Source organism: Tupaia chinensis, unplaced genomic scaffold (assembly GCF_000334495.1).
Source record: "Tupaia chinensis unplaced genomic scaffold, TupChi_1.0 Scaffold144276_1, whole genome shotgun sequence".
NCBI lineage: Eukaryota > Metazoa > Chordata > Mammalia > Scandentia > Tupaiidae > Tupaia > Tupaia belangeri.
Window position 1 is genome coordinate 7,059,163 of NW_006204133.1, and position 16,956 is coordinate 7,076,118.

At 43.7% G+C, this 16,956-nt stretch overlaps 1 protein-coding gene across 1 annotated transcript in view; it reads left to right on the top strand.

Annotated features, from left to right (window-relative positions):
* Nucleotides 1–16,956, top strand: part of SLC9A2 (solute carrier family 9 member A2) — a 128,180-nt gene that overhangs the window by 103,277 nt on the left and 7,947 nt on the right. The window contains exons 8-10 of the mRNA XM_006166648.3: nucleotides 2,120–2,190; nucleotides 7,149–7,310; nucleotides 15,745–15,841. Coding sequence (XP_006166710.1) covers nucleotides 2,120–2,190; nucleotides 7,149–7,310; nucleotides 15,745–15,841 — 330 coding nt within the window. The remainder of the gene's footprint in view (nucleotides 1–2,119; nucleotides 2,191–7,148; nucleotides 7,311–15,744; nucleotides 15,842–16,956) is intronic.

Consider the following 16,956-nt stretch of genomic DNA (forward strand, 5'->3'; position numbering starts at 1 on the left):
ACACGACAGCGTGTCTGAACGGACGGCGTTAACAGGGTGTAACTCCTTACACGACAGCGTGTCTGAACGGACGGCGTTAACAGGGTGTAACTCCTTACACGACAGCGTGTCTGAACGGACGGCGTTAACAGGGTGTAACTCCTTACACGACAGCGTGTCTGAACGGACGGCGTTAACAGGGTGTAACTCCTTACACGACAGCGTGTCTGAACGGACGGCGTTAACAGGGTGTAACTCCTTACACGACAGCGTGTCTGAACGGACGGCGTTAACAGGGTGTAACTCCTTACACGACAGCGTGTCTGAACGGACGGCGTTAACAGGGTGTAACTCCTTACACGACAGCGTGTCTGAACGGACGGCGTTAACAGGGTGTAACTCCTTACACGACAGCGTGTCTGAACGGACGGCGTTAACAGGGTGTAACTCCTTACACGACAGCGTGTCTGAACGGACGGCGTTAACAGGGTGTAACTCCTTACACGACAGCGTGTCTGAACGGACGGCGTTAACAGGGTGTAACTCCTTACACGACAGCGTGTCTGAACGGACGGCGTTAACAGGGTGTAACTCCTTACACGACAGCGTGTCTGAACGGACGGCGTTAACAGGGTGTAACTCCTTACACGACAGCGTGTCTGAACGGACGGCGTTAACAGGGTGTAACTCCTTACACGACAGCGTGTCTGAACGGACGGCGTTAACAGGGTGTAACTCCTTACACGACAGCGTGTCTGAACGGACGGCGTTAACAGGGTGTAACTCCTTACACGACAGCGTGTCTGAACGGACGGCGTTAACAGGGTGTAACTCCTTACACGACAGCGTGTCTGAACGGACGGCGTTAACAGGGTGTAACTCCTTACACGACAGCGTGTCTGAACGGACGGCGTTAACAGGGTGTAACTCCTTACACGACAGCGTGTCTGAACGGACGGCGTTAACAGGGTGTAACTCCTTACACGACAGCGTGTCTGAACGGACGGCGTTAACAGGGTGTAACTCCTTACACGACAGCGTGTCTGAACGGACGGCGTTAACAGGGTGTAACTCCTTACACGACAGCGTGTCTGAACGGACGGCGTTAACAGGGTGTAACTCCTTACACGACAGCGTGTCTGAACGGACGGCGTTAACAGGGTGTAACTCCTTACACGACAGCGTGTCTGAACGGACGGCGTTAACAGGGTGTAACTCCTTACACGACAGCGTGTCTGAACGGACGGTGTTAGCAGGGTGTAACTCCTTACATGACAGCATGTCTGAACGGTTCTATGTTAACAGAGTGTAACTCCTTACACGACAGCATGTCTGAACGGTTCTATGTTAAGAGGGTGTAACTCCTTACACGACAGCGTGTCTGAACGGTTCTATGTTAACAGGGTGTAACTCCTTACACGACAGCGTGTCTGAACGGACGGTGTTAACAGGGTGTAACTCCTTACACGACAGCGTGTCTGAACGGTTCTATGTTAAGAGGGTGTAACTCCTTACACGACAGCGTGTCTGAACGGACGGTGTTAACAGGGTGTAACTCCTTACACGACAGTGTGTCTGAACGGTTCTATGTTAACAGAGTGTAACTCCTTACATGACAGCGTGTCTGAATGGTTCTATGTTAAGAGGGTGTAACTCCTTACACGACAGCGTGTCTGAACGGGTCAGACGGCTTGACACCAAGCTGCTGGTTTCTGGAAGAACAGGGAAATGGCCGAGGGTGAGAGGAAGAGAGGCCAGGGCAGGCGTGTGAGGGGTGAATGAACGCACTCCGCAGAGCTGCTCCCGATAGCTCGCTAACCTCCCATGTGCATGGACAGGGGACTCCCACTTTACCACCTTCTCCTGAAAACGTTTCTACTAGAAAATGATTACTGTATTTAAGAAATGTTTAAATTAGGAACAAACTGTTAGGATGGGCATAATGATCCAAGGTTTGTCTTAATATTGATGGGACAAACATTTTGTCTGCTTGAAGATGAATATTGTACTGTTTGCAATAAAGCCAGGAAACGAAACACCAAAACTGTCAGGGCCTGCCGCGTTTCAGCATGATGTAAGTGGAGGAAGTGGACTGATGTCAGGTAGAAACTAATCCGCTCTCCTGCTTTTTCTATTCTAGTTTTTCGATCACGTCAAGACTGGGATAGAAGACGTTTGTGGACACTGGGGTCACAATTTCTGGAGAGACAAGTAAGAAGGCCCCAGGCCATTAAGTTACAGGGTGGTTCTGGATCCTTCCAGAAGCAGGACATACTGACTCATGCTGTTTTTCAGAGTTGCAAATCCTTCCTGTTTCCACAGTATTTCCTTGGCGAGAAAGTTTAGGTGTACCAGAGATGTGACATAATAGTAGCTTAAACCATGTATTAAGAGAAGCTTCTTTCTTTCTTACCTAAAGAGCGAGAGGTAGACAGACTGCCCAAGGTCTCAGCCCCTTCTGTTTAGCCGACTCTAAGAGGGCTTCCACTTCTCAGGGGGCCTCCTGGACCAGAAAAACTACCCCAGCATTAGCCACTGTGTGCGCAGCAAGCAGGAGAACAGGAGACGGAGCGTACGCGCTAGCAGCCTCCTAACCAAATCATGGGAAGCTGCTGTGGCAGGGGAAGCTGGGAATGCAGTCCAGTGGGTTAGAAAGGGGATTCCATTGCTCATCCTGCCACACGTGCTGAGGGCCCTTGTCAGATGCAGAGATTGAAAGCCCTTCAGGATGTAACAGATTCTTGGGTTGTCGGAAAAGTCACGACTCATTTTTGCATAGAAAAACATGTCGTGACTGTTCTGACAGCCCGATGTATGTATCATTATAATAAATTTTGTCAATGTGAGCACTCACCAGAGACAGGCAGAGAGACGGAGACGAAGGAAGCAATCCTCCCGAATGGGGCATAGTCTTGCCACAATCCCTTCTCCTCCTCCGTTTCTCCGTCCTGTTGGGATTCGGGGCATGCACGCACACATGCCTAGTTAATTTTCCAAGCTTCCAGGGCCCAGGTTTAAATTGTATGCTCAGCCATGTGGGATCTGGCTCCCTTAGCCGCGGGGTGCTGGGGTCAGCCTAATAATAAACAGGTATTTCTAAAAGCTGTAATTGTCTGAGAGGTCACATACATTTATATCGATGTGCACACACGCACATGCAGTGTACCTTTCTGTAAAAGGTACACTGATTCTGTGCCTCTCTTCAAAGATCTAGTAGTTGGGCATCAGCAGGTGGTATGGAGGTTAAGGTGCTGGACACTCCCACATGGCTGACCATGGTTCAAGTCCCGGACCTGGTGGCTTGCTTTCTCTCTCTGTCTCTCTCTGGTCAAATTAAAAAATAAATTGAATGAATAAATAAAGATAATTCTAAAAAAAAAAAAAAAAGATCTAGTAGTTGAAGTGAAATAGGTAGGACTGGCCAGGCGGAATTGGATACATGCTTTAATATAAACTGAAAAAGCTTTGAGCTCAGGAAATAAGGGTTGATTGTGATAGGCATGAGGAGCAGCAGAGAACAGGAGCCAGCTCTCCGGCCAGTGGGAGCTCCTCACGACTTCCCTTCTGGCTGCCCATGTGGGACCAGCTATGATGGTAGCTTGAAGCAGCGACATTGGGAGTGTTTACACCTGTGGAAGTGTTTACACCTGTGCAAGTGTTTAACCTCTGTGGAAGTGTTTATACCTGTGAACCAACAAAAGTGACAAATAAGGCTCTTGCTTTTCATAGAGAAAGTTTTACTAAATATTTATCTGCAGAGCATGGATTAAGAAAATCTTCCATAGAAGACAACATTTATGCTAGTCCCTGTGAACAGAAGGACACATTGCTCTTGCCTTTCCTTTCCTAACCTGCTAATGGGTGTTTTGTCTCCCACTGCTAATTTACATGAAGTTGACCAACTCAATTTATGTAATTTAACATCAGGGACTTAAAAAAATGCTATAGGGTACATGCATTCTCTGGAGAGACACAGCAACAGACAAAGAGAGAGTTGGGGAAAATGAGAAAGTACGCTTCAAGGGAGCGTTGGGGATTTGGGGCACCCGTGCTCATGCACCTGGTGTGTTTTCAAGCTGGCAGGTCCAGGGCTTAAACTCCACAGTCAGCCATGTGGGACCCAACCACCTTAACCACACACCACTGTCTGGCCCAAGATATGAGGCTTTTTTCTTTTAACTATTTATTTCAGATTTTTGCCATGCACTTGACAGAGAGAAACAGTGAGAGGGCAAGAAAAAAGGGAAAGTGAGAAATCACCCCCTCCCCAGGGGGATGGCCACACCACAATCCCTTCTCTTCCATTCTCCTCTTAGGATTTTGGGCACGCACACACACGCGCCTGGTATGATTTTCAAGTCAGAGAAAGTCCAGCTGCATCCTATCCTTCAAGCAGAGACAGTTCTATCTCTGGGGTCCTCAAGTCTGTTCCAGGCAAAGATCTAAAGGTAGCCAGGTTACTTGGGCTGTAAAGATAGCAAAGCCAATTTGGATTCATGTCTAAACGGCACTATTTCATGTCTAATATTTTTCTTTGCAGTATTTGAGGGTTTTTCAAAAAAATCCATGGAAAATGCATATTATGTGCACAAATTTCAAAAGTTTTTGCACCAAAATAAACGCATACTTCCATTTTCCATGAACATTTTGAATACCTTCATATATACTTTGTTTAACACCTTCATAAACATTTATGTATTCCCAGGCCTTACTTTTTTTTCCCAGGTAACATTCAAATAGTGCCCTAGGCCATCACATGCACTGTGAACACAGGTAGAGCAGGAGAGTGAGTAAGGGGAGAAGGAGGTGACACAGGCCGTTTGTAAAGATGTTCTGCTCGGATCTCTTCTCTGGTGTGTACGTAAGCGCTGATGTGCCTAAGAATGACACACAGAAAGAAGCGATTGTTTTAGCGTGGCAGGTATCATTCCCTTCCTCTGAAGTACTTGTGCTGAGCGTTTCCAGTGGCCTGCAGAGAACTCTTGATGCATTTGACCCGCTGAGAATGGAATGAAAGGGTAGTACAGGACGGACCTTTCTCAGACTTGGCAAAAGGAGTCTAATGACGGTGAAAGAGAACGCCTGTGTGTAGCTTGGCAGAGGAGCAAAAGGGGTGGAAATAAAGCAAAGAAAGAAAACACGTAGTCCCCACCTGCACGAGATCAGATGCCACTGTCCTTGAGGTTTGTCCTTCCTTCTGCTCATTTCCAGCGAAAAGCTAAAGCAATGATAATAATACAAGGGGTTTTCAAAGATGTATTGCGGTCAGGCATCCTGGTTCAATGAGCCTAACCTGCGGTCAAAGGACATGCAGTAAACATTAGCCCTGTCTTCACAGCAAGCAGCTGGTCAATAGCAAAGGACATTCATTCAGGCTGGCTTTTCTTTAATCCTTCAGAAACCTCCGTATTTGGAACAAAGGACCAGTAGCTGGCAAACAGGTTCCCAGGCCAGCAGGTGGCAGGGAGGTCAAGGCGCTGGATCCCACGAGGCTGACTTTGGAGTTTTGAGTCCTAGATTCGAGTGGCCTAAGAATGTCCCAGGCCCATTTGTGTGTGTGCCAGGATCCCAAGAGGAGAATGGCAGAAAGGGAGTTGCAGTATGGCCATCCCTGCTGAGGCTGATTTCTCACTCCCCCCCACCCTGTGTGTGTGTGTGTGTGTGTGTGTGTGTGTGTGTGTGTGTGTTTGTGTGTCTTCAGCAAGTGCACACACCCAATAACAAAACAAAGCAAAACAAACAGGCAGATTCCCCCGGATTCCTTTCATGGCCCAGGTGTGCCTATAAATGTCCTAGGACTTGTAGTGCTCACTGTCATAGTTTACTTCTTTCTTGACAAATATTTATTGCATACTCTTTCACTTATATGCTGGCACAATAAGGTTGCATAACAGCCCACCCCAAAACTCAGCTGCTCAAAACAACAGTCATTTACTCTTGATTAAAGCACAGGAGTCAAGAGGCTGAGAGTCAGCTGGGTGGGGTGGGGCTGGGCTGGGCGAGCTCATCCTGTCCTGGGTTGGCTGCTTTCAGTTGGGCCAGGCTGACTCGACTCTGCTTTGTGTGATGTTCACCTTTGTCCTGGGACTAACGAGCTGCTCTGTGCTTATCCTTCTCACCATGGCCATGGATGTACAAGATTCAAGCCTGAATGTACAAGCCCAGGGAAGCCTCTGCTTCTATCACCTTATCTGCTAATGGCCCTTGGACCAAAGCAAACGACATTACGGAGCCTACTGGTAGGGAGGAAGCAGGACAGGTCACCTGGGGCATGATGGAAGAACATTGCCAGGTGATATGACCGAGGGTTTGCCCATGGAGGAGTTGGGACCAAATGCGCCCTCCTGCCACATGTGTTTACAGCGTGCCAGGCACTGTTCCAAGCACTGTGAGACAGGAAAATATCTCTGCCCATATAGATCTTACATTCAAGCACTCAGAGACAGAAAATAAGATAAATAAATTCACAACATGTTAGGAAATGATAATAGCTAAGGGGAAAAATACATCCAGAAAGCAAGACAGAGAATGCGGGAGTAGGGGTGACATACAGCATGTGATTGTAACAGGATGGTCTTCTGCTCAAAAGAGCATTTTGAGCTCAAAATGCCCTTTTGAGCAGAAGACCGCCGAGGAAAGACTGGAAGGATGTGCATGAATGAGCCTGGCATCTGAGCAGGCAGTGTTCCTCACAGGAGGAGAAGTAGCTATAAAGATCAGGAGGTGGTCTTAGCACTGTTGGCTATGGCTGCCAGGAGTGCAAGACAGCGAGGGTCCTCGGGAGGCTGCACAGAAAAAGAGGAGCACAGCGCTGAGATGCAACCCTGATGGTGTAGAGCCCAGGTCCCCAATCTCCCAGGCCACAGACTGGTGCCAGGCCATCATGGCCTATTGGGGACCGGGTTGCAGACCAGGGGCAGACCAGGGCTGCAGCAGGGTGGGTGTCTATTATATACATATACATACACAGTTAGGCACATACAAAATGTACATCATGATCAGACTAACTAAAGTTAACTTCTAAACTAAACTTTCTAACTAAAGTTAAGAGAACTACTAAGTTCTCTTCCCCCCACTGGGAGAGGTGGAAATGATTTTATTAGCTAGGAAAAAAAATTTTGTTAGTGTGCAGTATTAATTATTAAAGTTTGACTATCTTTTATTTGCAGGTTTAAGAAGTTTGATGACAAATACCTGCGGAAACTCTTGATTCGGGAAAATCAACCCAAGTCTAGCATCGTGTCTTTATATAAAAAGCTCGAAATTAAACATGCCATTGAGATGGCAGAGACTGGGATGATCAGTACCGTCCCTTCGTTTGCATCTCTAAAGTAAGTATGGTTTTGTAGGATAACGTCATGTACTAAATACGCATCAGCAGTTTTTGAAACTAATAATAGTTCCAAAAAAAATATATGACCTGTGCCCTAGCTAGAGAGATGCCTTAAGCTCTCACAGCAGAATGAGATTGTGGTTAAAATGTAAAGGCCAAGACCAGCAATTGGATAGTGGTTAAAGCGTACTCTTAGGTGGCCAACCATGGTTCAAGTCCCAGGCCCAGAAGCTTGAAACTCACACCAGGCGCATGTGTATCCATTCCAAAATTCCTAGAGGAGAATGAAGAAGAAGGCATTGTGGCATGGCCATCCCCTGTGGGAGGCAATTTCTCACTCTGTCTTCCGCTGAGTGCACACAAAACATTTCTCATAAAAAAAAAAGTGAAGGTCTAGAAATGTGTACATTATGTTGTATTTTATGTTATTTTAGAATTGACTGGTCAGAAAATACTTTGCAGTGGCTAAGATAATTATACCTTTATCATATTTGCTTTGGGAAATTCGGTGTTTATTGAAAGTAGATTGAAGCCCCTTTGGCAAACCTTGAGAGATGAAACATTTTAAGGTGTGTTATATTTGCTGCTATGCATACACCTGTAACTGCATGTTCACTATTTTCTCGCAAACTATTCATAGCATGGTTGTTGAAAGCTGGGAAAGAACAGCGGTGACCGTCTTGCGTGGTGGTCCTCCACTCAGCCCAGATGTTAGAAACACCATGGGAACATTCCCATAATAGACTCCTAGGCCCCACCTCCAGGCTAAGGAGATCAGAATGGATGGAAACAAGCACCAGGCATAGGTATACTTAAAGCTCCTGAAATATTTCTAACATGCAGCCAGAATTGAGATCCACTGTAAGTAAGTAAGAAAGTAAGATAACATCCATTTTTTTTCCAAAGGAGAGCTATTGTCTTTGTCCCCCTAATTTTATTTTATTTTAATTAATTACTTTTTTTGGAGAGATTTTTTTCTATAGGGCATGTGTACTCGCTGGAGAGACAGAAAAACAGGAAACAAGAAATCACCCCCCGCGGGAGGTGGGGTGGATGACCACTCCGCAGTCCCTTCTCCACTCTCCTCTCAGGATTTTGGGCACGCATGCACACACACTTGATGTGAGTTTCTAGCTGCCGGGTCCAGGACTTAAACTGTGGTAGAGTAGGTAGGATTCCAACATCTTAACCACTATGCCACCTGCTGGCCCTTGTCTCCATAATTTTAAAAATAAGAAATTAACGACCCAGCCTGGTGAGTCAGTAGCAGAGCCATCACTTCAGTAACTCAGCAAGTGCAGTTATCACGGAAGCACCACTGTCACAGAAGTGACTGAAACGACTGGTTTCTAATGGTTTCTTCTGAGAAGCTCGAAACTCACTTAAGCCAGTGACAGAGAGGAGGACGCTCCACATTATACTCAACCATAGAAACTATAACTTTTACTAGGACCCTTAGGCCCTCTATAAAAAGTAGGAGAATTTACACAGCTCATAATAAAAGGAGCTAGTGGTTAGGATGACTCAAAGACAAACATGTTCATTAAAAACAGCAGTGGGCTGAGCAGGGAATGACCGATTTGTAGTCCTAGCTCTGCAGCTGACTTGCTGTGTGACCTTGAACTCGCCCTTCTATTTCCCTAAGCTTGAGGGTCTTCAACTAGAAAATGGGAGGGCTAGCAGAAGCAGCCAGATTCCATATGGCCAATTAGGTTCCATTAAAGAATAAGGGGCACATTCTCTCTCTCCCAATCCTTGTATATGTGTAAGGATTGTACACATCTCTGTGTATGTATCACATATACAATCCTTGTATTTGTGATAGGGTACATACCCTATCACACTTAAAAAAAAAAAAAATTGGGGCCAGCCCATGGTCCGAGGGTTAAAGCAGTTGTATCCCACCTGCCTGACTATGCTGTTCGAGTCCGGAACTCGGTGGCTTGGAAGACACACTGGGTGTGTGTGTGTATGCCCAGAGTTTCAAGAGGAGACTGGAGGAGAAGGGATCACAGAGTGGCCATCCCCCTGAGGGCGTGTGTTTTTCACTCTCCCTCTCTCTGTGTCTCTCTCCAGCAAGTGCACATGCCCTTGGGCAAAAACCTAAAAAATAAATAAGATATAAATAAGTTAACTAAAAAAAAGTGTGGATCAAAACATTGAAACATTTTTTAGCCAAATAAAAGCCACTGCCCTGAAGTAAACACAAAAGGTTTTTTTTTTTTGAGAGGTTTTCGCTATAGGGTGCGTGCGCTCGCCAGACAGACAGAGAGACAGAGAGACAGAAAGCGAGAAATCACCCCCAGGGGGGATGGCCATGCCGCAATCCCTTCTCCTCCATTCTCCTCTCGGGATCTTGGGCACACACGCACACGCGCCCGGCGTGAGTTTTAAGCCACCGGGTCTGGGACGCGAACCACGGTTGACTACGTGGGAGTCCAGCGACAGCCATTACGCTAACTGCTGGTTCCCAACACAAAAGGTTTTTAGACAGAAGGAAAAGAATCTCACAGAGAAGCTTAGAGACAAAGGAGTTGAAGGCAATGGAGATGGCAAATATTTGGCATGTTTTAAATGACTATTAACTACAAAATTATAGTAATAACTGGGGTTTTAAATATATGCATGTAATTAAAATAAATAGCAATAATAGCTTGTAAGTTGGAAAATGTTAGGTGTTTAAATATCCTTGCGTTGTTCACAAAGTAGTGAAAATAATAACTTATTTCAGATTTTATGTCAGTGATTAATCCAAGGTGATCATATTGTAAATGAATATCACTGACAATCTACAAGAAAGGAAAACTGAAATAAAATAAATGATAAAAAAGCAACAAAGAAAAAATATAAAACATTGGCCCAGACAAATAGAATATAAATAGTGGTATGCTAAAGTTGAACCCACAGGTAATTACATTATATATAAATATACTAAACATGCCAATTAAAAGTGAAGTGATCAAAATGCAGAAAAACAACCCCCCCCCCCCCTCTTACTAGATGTTGTTTATAAGAAGCACTCAGGAGGACAGATATAGAAAAGTTACAAATAAAAGAATTGAAAACAATGCTATACCCTGACAGCACCAAACAAAAGAAAGTTTGTATAATATTATCAGACCATGCCAATGTGAAGGGAAATGTGTTTAGGGATGAAGAAATACAGTCCATGATGACACGGGCTTACTACAGCAATTCTAGGTTAGTGTATAGATAATAACATAGTCACAAGATGGCAAACACAAAACATGAGAGTCTCACAAGTAGAAATACACAAATTCATCATTGGAGCAGAATATGACAACACCCTTCTCCAAATAACAGAATAAGCAGACGAAATTTTAGTTTTCAACATTCCGATTAGTAGACTCACAGGGCTTAAAAAGTTTCATACAAAGTATAGTGTCTTACCAAAAGGGAATCAAAAAAAAAAATATATATATAAAACATCATCAAGCCTAAAGTATTCCTTTATTTTATAAATTAACTAAGAATATGGTCAAATAAGTAAACATGATGGCAATGAGAAAATATTTTGAATGGGAATATAATGAAAATATGATACATTAGATCTGTGTAAAAAGTATTTAAAGGGAAGTTTCTTAATATTAGAATGAAGACCTGTGAAAACCAGTCATCTGAGCACCCATTCTGTGAAATTAGAAAAAGAAGCAAGATACTATATCCCATAGCCGGAGGGCCACCAAATGACATGATGGTTAAGGCTCTGAATTCCCACATGGCTGACCGTGGTTCAAGTCTCAGAGCTGGTGACTTGTAATTCATGGAGGGTGCAAGTGTGTGTGTGCCCAAAGTCCTGAGAGGAGAATGAAGGAGAAGCAGCATGGCCACACCCTCTCTGTTTCTCCGGTGAGTCCATGTGCCCTATAGCAAAAATCTTTCTAGAAAAAAAAAAGAAAAATATATCAAAAAAGAATAGAAAATTTGAATAATCCTTAAAGTAGCAAGTAAATATATCTGTAATTAAAACCCTGTCAACAAGGGAAACTAAGACTGTGTGTGTTTTTATTTGTGAATTCTACCAAACATTGAAGAAAAAAATAATGCCAATTTTACACTAATCTGACAGATATTAAGAAAGAAAAGGAAACTTCCTAAATCATTTTATGAGACCAGCAGTTTTGATAACAAACACAAGACTTTTACTAAAAAAGAAAATTATAGACTATACTCATAGACTTTCTGTAAAAATTCAAAGCAAATATTAGCAAACCAAATCCAGAGACATATAATAAGGGTAAGCGTCACACTTGTTTGGAATTTATTCCAGGATTTCAAGGCTGATTTAACAGTCAAAAAATCGTTCAAAGTTATCCACCACTTGAACAGAATAAAGGAGAAAAATCACAGGTTGTCATCTATCTGTAACAGAAGCCAGAAAATGATGAAATTCAATATTTATTCTTTTTCTACATCTAAACAAACTAGGGTAGAGGTACCCTTTCTTAAGTAGATAAATCTTTTTCACTAAAAACTGTCAGCAATATTTTTGTTTGTTTTTAGGCTTTTGCCATTGGGTGCATGCACTCACTCTAGAGAGAGAGATGGAGAAAGAAGGTGAGAGGGAAAGTGAGAAATCATCCCCCCCAGGGAGGATGGCCACGCTGCAGTCCTTTCTCCTCCATTCTCCTCTTGAGACTTTGGACACCTACGCACACGTGCCCCTGTATGATTTTCAAGTTACCAGGTCCAGGAATTGAACTGTGGTTGGCCTTATGGGAGTTCAGCACCTTAACCACTACACCACCTTCTCGTCCTATGGCATATATTTTTAAGGTTCAAATGTTGAAAGATTTATCCTGATATGGAACAAAGCAAGGATGCCTATTATTACCATTTTAATTTAATATTTTAGTAGTGCTAGGCAAGAAAAAGAAAACATATTAAGGATAGGAAAAGGAGAAATGAAACTCATTGTTCTTGGGGCCAGGAGGTGGCATGGTGGTTAAGGTGCTGGACTTCCACGTGGCCAACTGCGATTCGAGTCCTGGACTTAGCAATTTACTTTCTCATTTTCACTCACTTTCTCTGATCAAATTAGAAATTAATAATAATAAATAAAACCATTACATAAAATAATTATTTTAAAAAATTGTCATTATTCAAAAACAACCTGATTGTTTTTATAGAAGAACCCTAAAAGATAAATAGACATAATAAGTAAATGGACGTAAGAAGATACAGATAAATAGATACAATAAGTAGATAAGTAAATCTATCCATGTTTCTAAATACATTTTAAAAAATTAAATAGTTTAGGGATCAATAAACAGAAGCTGACTTTTAAAAAAATGCTTAGTCAAGTAACATGAAACATATACATGTCAACATCAAATTTAGAGAAAGTGCATGAAACTTTTACATAGAAAACTACATGTTGAATGCAAAACAGATGCCTTAACAATGCTGATAAGGAAGGACAGCAAGATTCAACATCGTAAGACTTGCAGAGCGCCTCCAGTTGACCTGTGGATGCAAAGCAATGCCGTTCAGAATCCTGGGACATGCCTGGGAGTCTGTGCGTGTGACTGCGTGAGGCTGGACGGGCCCATCCTGACATTTCCATATGTGAAGGGCCAAAATGAACCTGGGCGATTTTGACGAACCCATTGGAGAGATTCACACTCTTAGGTAACAAGAATTACTAGGAAGCTATATGATTAAGACAGTGTGTTATCAGAACAAGAACAAATAAGCCATTTGAAGGAAGTGATGAGTCCCTACCAGACCCAGCCACATAGCCACACTTAATTAATGATGAAGTTTACAGTGGAGAAAAGATGGCCTCATACATATGGACCGAGGTCAGCTAGGGATTCATATGGAGATGGAGTGAAAATGAACACTACCTCACACTGGATCAAGTCAAGGTGTAGGCTTGATTTAGACTTGTAGACCTGAACATGAGTGGTGAGATCATAAAACTTTTGAAGATGATGGAAGAGAATGTCCTCCTTATAAACTAACCTCCAAAGCACCAATGGTTGATAACATTAAACTATATGAAAATCATAAGATTTTGCTTATCTAATTATGTTGTTTTTATTTACCAGAGGACATGTGTGTTTGCCAGAGGGAGACAGAGGGACAGAGAGAAGGAAAGAGGGGGAAAGCACCTCCTAATGGGGTGTGGTCATGCCATAGCCCCTTCTCCGGTTCTCCATCCTGTCCAGTTTCTGGCCACATATGTGCACATGCTCAGCATGTTTTTTAAGGATTCGAACCATGGTCAGCCACGTGGGATTGGGCTCCCTTAACCACTAGACTTCAGGGCCAACCTAGTACATGATTAAAGGAGTGAGAAGGCAACCTAGAGTTGGAGAAGACTCTTGCAACTTGAAACTGGAAAAAGGAGAAAGAGATAATTTTAGAAAATGTACAAAATACGTGCTCTGTTTTTTTTTTTTTTTAAATATATTGCATTATTCCTTGGAAGTAAAATTCACATCTACTAGGCTGTCAGAAAAGTCATGGCATATTTTTCTATATAAGAACACGTCATGACTTTTCAGACAACCCAGTCCATACAACTTATCTATGGTATGTATTTGAAGTCAAGAAGACGAAGGAGAGGTGGTGATTGACCGGGAGTGGCCTGAAGTGGTTTCCGGCATTCTAATCTGTGCTGTGTTTCACTTGGGTAGTGGTTGCACATGTGTCTACTTTGTGATACTACTATGTATCACCTCGTTCCGCACCATCTGGGAGTGTGTGTTAAGTAAGTCAGAGTTTTCCCCATTCTCTCCAAGTCTGCAAACGTTTGGATACTGGGTTTACAAGTACACTGTGGCACGTAGGTGGGCCCAGGAAGGTGGGACCCACAAGTGACAAGGATCGAGGGCATGTACATGCGTGTAACAAATGGCGTGTTTGCTGGGCCGACTCGGTGGCGCAGCGGTAACACACTGCTCAGTGATGCTGGAGCTTACGGAAGACCAGAGGATTGGCTTCCAGGTGGAATAGTACCTGTCGGGCGTGTACCCGTGATCCTGAATGGTGGGGAGGGCCGGAGTGGGAACACTGGGATGTGAGACCCTGTGGAGCGTGCTTGTCTTTCTCCCTCTTTCTCTCCCTCTCTCTCTCACTGTCATGAGTGAAATAAACATTTTTAAAAAATAATTTTAATCCTTAAAAAATGAATTTTGCAGATCCTCATAACAAAGTTTTTTTTTAAAAAAACAAGGATTTAATAGTAAAATATAGCTATTCACATTTCTGTTGGAAAAGACAATTCTGTATTTTTATGGATTGTTAGAAATAGTTACATGATGGCGTTATCAGCCCTTATCAGGTAGGTTTTCTTCCTTAGAAACATTGCACAAATAGACTGCAAATACTTGTTCACGATTAAACCTGTCAGGACTGATTTTGTTACTAAAATCAGTTTTAGAATTTTTAATTATTGGGACAAGTAGATGGCATAATGATCATGTCACTGGATTTCCATGTATTTGACTGTGGTTCGAGTCCCGAACTCCTGGCTTGAAGCTTACACTGAGTGTGTGTGTGTGTGTGCATGCCCTAAATCCCAAGAGGAGGATGGAGGAAAAGGGTTTGCAGTATGGCCATCCCCGGGGGGTGGGTGGGGATTTCTCACTTTCTGTTTCTGTGTGTCTCCAGTGGGCACATGTGTCCTATGGCAAAAATGCATTCAAAAAAGAAAGAAGAAGATTAAAAAAAAAATTTTTTTTGGAGAGGTTTTTCCTATAGGGTGCGTGCGCTCGCCAGGCAGACAGAGAGAGATAGAAAGTGAGAAATCACCCCCCAGGGGGGATGGCCATGCCTCAATCCCTTCTCCTTCATTCTCCTCTTGGGATCTTGGGCACGCACGCACTTGCGCCCGGCGGGAGTTCCAAGCCACCGGGTCCGGGACTCGAACCCCGGCTGACCATGTGGGAGTCCAGTGACACAGCCATTACGCTAACTGCTGGTCCCCAATTTTAAAATTATTTTTAAATATTAACTATTTTGAAGTGTTTAAAACATCTGAAAACATTGAATAACTCCTAAGTGTTATTTTTAAACTATACTTTTTTTTTTTTTTTTAGAGGTTTATGCTACAGGGCACGTGTGCTCACCAGACAGACAGAGACAGACAAAGAGACAGAAAGCGAGAAATCACCCCCCAGGGGGGATGGCCATGCCTCAATCCCTTCTCCTCCATTCTCTTCTCCATTCTCCACTCGGGATCTTGGGTATGCACGCACACTTGCCCTGCATGAGTTTAAGCCACCGGGTCTGGGACTCGAGCCACAGTCAACTTTACATGGGAGTTCAGCAACATAGCCATTACGCTAACTGCTGGTTCCTAAACTATACTTCTTTTTAAATAATGCCTTTATAGCATTAAGTAAGAAATTCAGTGATTCTACTATTTGCTGAATAGTAAAATATTTTTTTTCTGAACACAGTGACTGTCGTGAAGAAAAAATAAGGAAGCTCACACCTGGAGAAATGGATGAAATTCGAGAAATACTATCACGGAATCTCTATCAAATCCGGCAGCGAGTGAGAATCATTCATCAAACTATTACTTGCCTTTGGTTAAAAATATGCCTTTCAAATTTTGTGCTGTATTGAATACCCCACCACTATACAGGCCTTTGGGGTCCCACTCTCTGAGACCCCTCTTTATGAATGCTCATAGAATCAGGGCCCTACCATCCTCCAGAGCTTCATGGCTCAGGTTGGGGTCCCCTGGGCATTCCACTATTATGGGCATAGAGCTAGAGAAATCCACGTGGACTAATTGTGAAGAAATGAACTGATGGCCGTTTTTTATGTTTTGAAGGAAATGGAGTTACATCTAATTCTCCTTGTTCTTCATGAGATGCTGTTGTTTCTTTAATGTGTCTTCTGAGTCCCCTTTTCACTGTGTTTCCATTAACAACCCATTCTGAAAACTTGCTAATAATATGAGGGTTCTTCAGAAAGCTCGTGTAAAATGTGCATTATGAAAAAATTATGCATGGATTTTAGAAGTTTGGGGCACGAAATGGATTCTTGTTTTAACTATTTGTCCATGAACATGTTGAAGTGCACTCCAATCGCTAACACTTGGAGTGTGTTCAGTTTGCCCAGCCCCGGGTCAGCTCACTGCACGCCTGACCTTGTTTAAGCCTCCGGCAAGTGGCAGGCCTTGCCTCTCGCTTTCACAGATGAAGAAATGGAGGCACAAGGAGGCAGTAGTGTCTTGTAGCCACACGGCTTGTCAGGATTCTGCCTCGCTCCTCAGTGCATTCTGGGAGCATGTCATCTGCGCTCTCCACAGGAGGGCCGGGTCCATCCCCATGGCTTCCTCCACCTTTCCACTCAAGTACCTCAGGGCAGCTCTCTCCTGTTGAACATGAAACAATGCAACAGTCACAGCTTCCAGAAGAAGCTCTTTGAGGATCAGAGTCTCCCTTTCGGAATGCCACGTCACTCGGCCTTATTCCTCACCTCCCTCACCCCCCCTCCTCTGATGTCCGCAGAGTGACAGGCTGTCTTCATTCTGTAGCATGCACCACTCTGTCTCAGCCTGGAGCCCCCCACTGCTTCCTGTCAGCTGGTCCACAGTTGCCAATTTGTGCTTATTTATTTATTCTGTGAGCAACAACACTCCCCCCCCCCCCCACACACCC